The 4621-nt window shown below is 30.4% G+C and overlaps 1 protein-coding gene across 1 annotated transcript; it reads left to right on the top strand.

Annotated features, from left to right (window-relative positions):
* The first annotated feature begins 225 nt into the window (after window positions 1–225).
* On the top strand, window positions 226–4349 carry LOC149732638 (nucleotide sugar transporter SLC35D2-like). Its single transcript, XM_089882493.1, has 8 exons — window positions 226–389; window positions 749–869; window positions 1097–1236; window positions 1871–1939; window positions 2154–2256; window positions 2715–2875; window positions 3277–3438; window positions 4028–4349. The coding sequence occupies exons 1-8, from the start codon at window positions 277–279 to the stop codon at window positions 4110–4112; spliced, it is 954 nt and encodes a 317-aa protein (XP_089738619.1). The 5' UTR covers window positions 226–276; the 3' UTR covers window positions 4113–4349.
* Window positions 4350–4621: the final 272 nt, after the last annotated feature.

Here is a 4621-nt window from a genome sequence, read left to right as displayed (position 1 = left end):
AAATACCACACAAACGGTGCGCGATTCGATTTTTTGATCAATTGCTCACAATAACATAAACATACCGGTAACGTATATCCTAATCCATTGTACGTTGAATTACCCTATGTAAGTCTATAATGAATTCTTCGCACAATCAGTAAAATGTTCAGCTTCTCGCTATTTATTTGGAAACACTGTTACGACGGCGGCCACTTCTAATATTGTGACGTAGTAAACTACGTTTGTAACCTGCTATTCAAGTATTCAGACATTGGCAATCGTTTCAAGAGCAAAATGGATGATAGTTTGCATGCGAGTACATTCAAACGTGTTACTGCAGCATGTTTCTACGCATCCACCTCAATACTTATTGTAATCGTGAACAAAAGTGTTTTAACAAGTTTTAAGTAAGTGCATTTTCTCTTGTCAATCATTTTTTAATCTTTATAAACCTTTTGTGCAATAAATACCTTCCGCTCTTTAATTTTATAATATATAACTCTCATGTTGCAATAGAACACATCACACATGTGACATGTACAATTAAAGTTCACATTATTCTTTGCCTTTATGGCTAACCTAATACGTTATTTGTCTCTGTTCATCATGTTACACACACAATGTGTGGAATGTAGCTTAAAAGTGATTTTTGAAATGCTATTAATATACCATAGCTATTTTACACTGGTCATTTTATCTCCTATTGCTGCTACGATGATGAGACTTACTTATACACAAAAAAATTTCAACAACTTTTGTTTTTCAGATTTCCTTCAGCTCAGTTTCTTGGATTGGGCCAAATGCTTGCAGCAATCATCATATTAAGAATTGGGAAGTTATTAAATTTGGTTTCTTTTCCTGACTTCAATATGACTATACCACAAAAGGTATGTGTATGAATGGTCTGCTGTGCAGAGATCTTTTGCAAGTTTTTGTTTCATATTTTCGTCATTTCATTTTTAAAAGTTTTGGTGTAAAAAACTAAGTAACGAAAAATTAAAACGAATTGAAAATGCATCTTGCATATGGGCTAACATGTTTGTATTAAAATATTCGCATAGTCTGTATATTTCTTTGAAATTCCCAATTTCTGCATAATGCATTCTTTTTACAGATTTTTCCGTTGCCATTATTATACATGGGGAATCTGGTATGTGGTCTCATTGGTACCAAACAACTAAGCTTGCCAATGTTCACTGTTTTAAGAAGATTTAGTATTCTCCTCACCATGTTGCTTGAGATTTATATACTGGGGTAAAAGCTGTTTTGTTACCATTTAGGCTTTTTATATATAGTAGGGTAGGAGAAAATAGAACGCCTTTTCATTCTAATTGTCATCTCATTTGGTAGTAAACAAAAAGCATTCAAAAAAATGATAAAACTGAGTGCTTTAAGTGTTCCATTGACCACTGTTAGTTGTTTAAAACACGATCAGGATATTTGTATATTAGATGCTAAAAGTGTCCCGTCTTCCTCCACCCTACTTAATTGTACGTCTGCAGTATCATATAATTTTTATACCAGTGGCGAATTCATTGTAACTGCTATAAAAATTAACCTTTTATAATCAACAAAATCACTGGACACTTTCATAAGAAGTTTAGTCTCTAGTTTGTCACATGTGCAACAAACAACAACAGGGCTTCTGCCATTAGTTTCAGGGCAGAGTAGGGGTAACTGCCTTCCTAATACAAAATACTAACATAGTCTTCCAAAAGCTAATCAAAACACAAATACCAAATTATTTAAGTGAAAATGTTTGTTTCTCGCCCCATTTCATAGACATGATACTATGTTTTGTGTAAAAAAACATTATATTTGATATGGATATCCAATTGATGGTCACTTTTATAATTCATGTTTTTAACACTTGCTTGTAATGTCTTAGAAAGAAACCCAGCTCAACGATTGTCTTAACTGTTCTTACAATGATTATTGGATCAATTGTTGCTGCAAGGTAAGTGACAGATATATATATATCCATAATGCATTCAATTTGAACAGTTTTTTGTAACTGTATGCAAAATATATCAAATACTTTTATACTTAATGCCAACCATTAAATTGAAACACTATTTTGTAACTGTATGCAACAATTCTAACAGATATTAAATATATAATAAAATAAATATATATACTTTTCATTTTCAGTCTTATAAACTTTATTGCAGTAATGATCTTGCATTTGATCTTGTTGGTTATATTTTTATTCTTGTAAATGATCTTTTCACTGCTGCTAATAATGTTTACATCAAACAACAACTCAATTCAAAGGTTTGAGATATTTTTATTTTTAGCTTACAGATAATGTAACAAATATAAATATACCGTGTTTTAATTCATTTTAATGTCCACCAGAAATGTTTTGAGACTTGCATATTATCCCCATATAGATAGTGAAAGTTTTTATTTTTAAATTATTGCAAGTGTTGTCAGATTACTGTTCTACACTGATGGTCGTAACGTAATAAGCAGGACATTGATGAACCATCAGCGATGGTTGTAATAAAACATAATGTAACGTAGTGTGTGATTTTTTCCTATGGCTGACTATTTGCAAACCATTGGGTTGGAGCAATAGTACCAATTAAATGCCTTGTCTAAAGACATATACAGAAACAGTAATTCCAGCATTAAGCCTCAAACTTGTTCTGGTTCAGACGCAATTGCTCTAACCACTAAGACATAGGAACAAACATTACATTTAAATATTCTGATTTCTCTGTATATAGGACCTTGGAAAATATGGAATAACTTATTACAATTGCTTGTTCATGATCATACCAGCTACAGCCCTATCTTTTTTCACTGGGGATATTCAATCAGCTCTCTCATTTGATGGATGGAATAATATGTACTTCCTTGTTCAGTTCATCGCTTCATGTGTTATGGGGTAGGTATATAAATGTAAACTGAGTTAAAAAATGCAGTCTATATTAAGGTATTACATTTTTAATCTATTACCAATTTATAGTGAAAAAATGTAGTGTAAGTGATAAGTGTTTTGAAATATTTTTTATCATATTTCTACATTTTGCTACTAAAAGAACTGAAACATTAAACAATGCAGATCAAATTATACATAAAAATACAATAACTTTTGAATATAAAAGATTTTTGACTAAATTTCAAACAATATATATATAAACATTTAAATTTTTTGAGTAATATGTGCATGTCATTTTCTTACAATGTTGTTGATTTTTTTTTTTTAATAATATTTGTGAAAAAACTGCCAAGATGAAATTATTTTTTTTCTTCTAATTATATATTATACATATATTTTTATTTCAGTTTTATATTGATGTACTCCATAACTGTATGTACCGCTTACAACTCTGCACTTACAACTACAGTAGTAGGATGTCTCAAGAACATTTCAGTTACATATATTGGAATGGTGTTTGGAGGAGATTATATTTTCTCTTGGTTGAACTTCATTGGAATAAATATCAGGTAAAAACAAATAACTGAATATCACTTGTTTTGCTTTACATATTCACCCAAAAAGTAACATACGTGGTAACTTGTAAGCTGTCATAAGGTGTATGAAACAGAACACCTGTAATATAACAACTGTCATTTTCCAGCCATGTTACATTTAATCATCTATTCATGAGTAAATTACATTTAATCATCTATTCATAAATGGCCGGGACAATAAGTTAGAACAAGGTCTTCTTTTTTATTATACAGTAATGTACACATGTGGTATTTATCTACAATACTGGTATTATAATACAGTGCTCACCCTTAAAAAAGCAATGTTAGGCTCAAAACTGTCACCACTGTTGGCATTTATGTCATTAGGCAAAACAATAAATATAAACGAAAGTTATTCCAACCCAGTAGTTACTAACGGGGTTGTTCAAATTATCAGTTCTGTCGAAAAATATCACTTACAAAGTTACATATATAACAATCACAAGATGTTTGAAACAAAACAACTGTGTTATAACTTTTAAAGTTACCCAGTCATGTGAGAATAAATAAATGACATTCTTTCATTTGAATAAAACTACTAATCCATTTATTTTCTTTCTAGTGTCTTTGGAAGCGTTTTATATTCTTACGTTGCCTTTCGAAGTAAACAAAAGGTTGCTACACCAGCGAGGGAAAATAGTGCCTAATTGTTTTACAGCATGACAGTTTATGCTTAGTTTTATTAACGGAACTTTATTCAGTCACTGTTTTGTTTCAGCAGTTTTTATAATCACCCTTGTATGCACAAAGTAATATTTATATAGTATTATAATCTTAGTCAACCATTACATACTTTTTATGCATTATACTTGGTATAATGTAATTTACTCGTATTTTTAGTAATGTAGTTATAGTAACTGCCAATACATTAAGCTAGTGAGATATATGTTAATAGTACAGTGTGCCATACCGAAAGAAATGTAAGGGGATACTGTATTAAGGTAAGCTAAGAGGAAAGTTAAATTATAATCTTTTTTTATTTCGCTTTGCATGAACTTGATCACAATACGCAAATCGGTAAAAAAACACTTTTTTTTACATGAACAACATTTAATTAATTTTATTATCTGATATCACCTTTAAAAGTAGACTTAGGATAATTATGCTTGTTTAAGTAATAATGCCAGCAAAATTAATGCATGTTGGCTCCACGCAG

The sequence above is a fragment of the Ciona robusta genome, chromosome 8 (genome assembly GCF_009617815.1).
Source record: "Ciona robusta chromosome 8, ASM961781v2".
Lineage (NCBI taxonomy): Eukaryota > Metazoa > Chordata > Ascidiacea > Phlebobranchia > Cionidae > Ciona > Ciona robusta.
This window is presented reverse-complemented; position numbering and strand designations above follow the sequence as displayed.

Coding starts and splice junctions, on each gene's coding strand:
- LOC149732638 (XM_089882493.1), top strand. CDS start 277: ATGGATGATAGTTTGCATGCGAGTACATTCAAACGTGTTACTGCAGCA. Junction 390..748: donor AGTGTTTTAACAAGTTTTAA/GTAAGTGCATTT, acceptor TTTGTTTTTCAG/ATTTCCTTCAGCTCAGTTTC. Junction 870..1,096: donor ATATGACTATACCACAAAAG/GTATGTGTATGA, acceptor TTCTTTTTACAG/ATTTTTCCGTTGCCATTATT.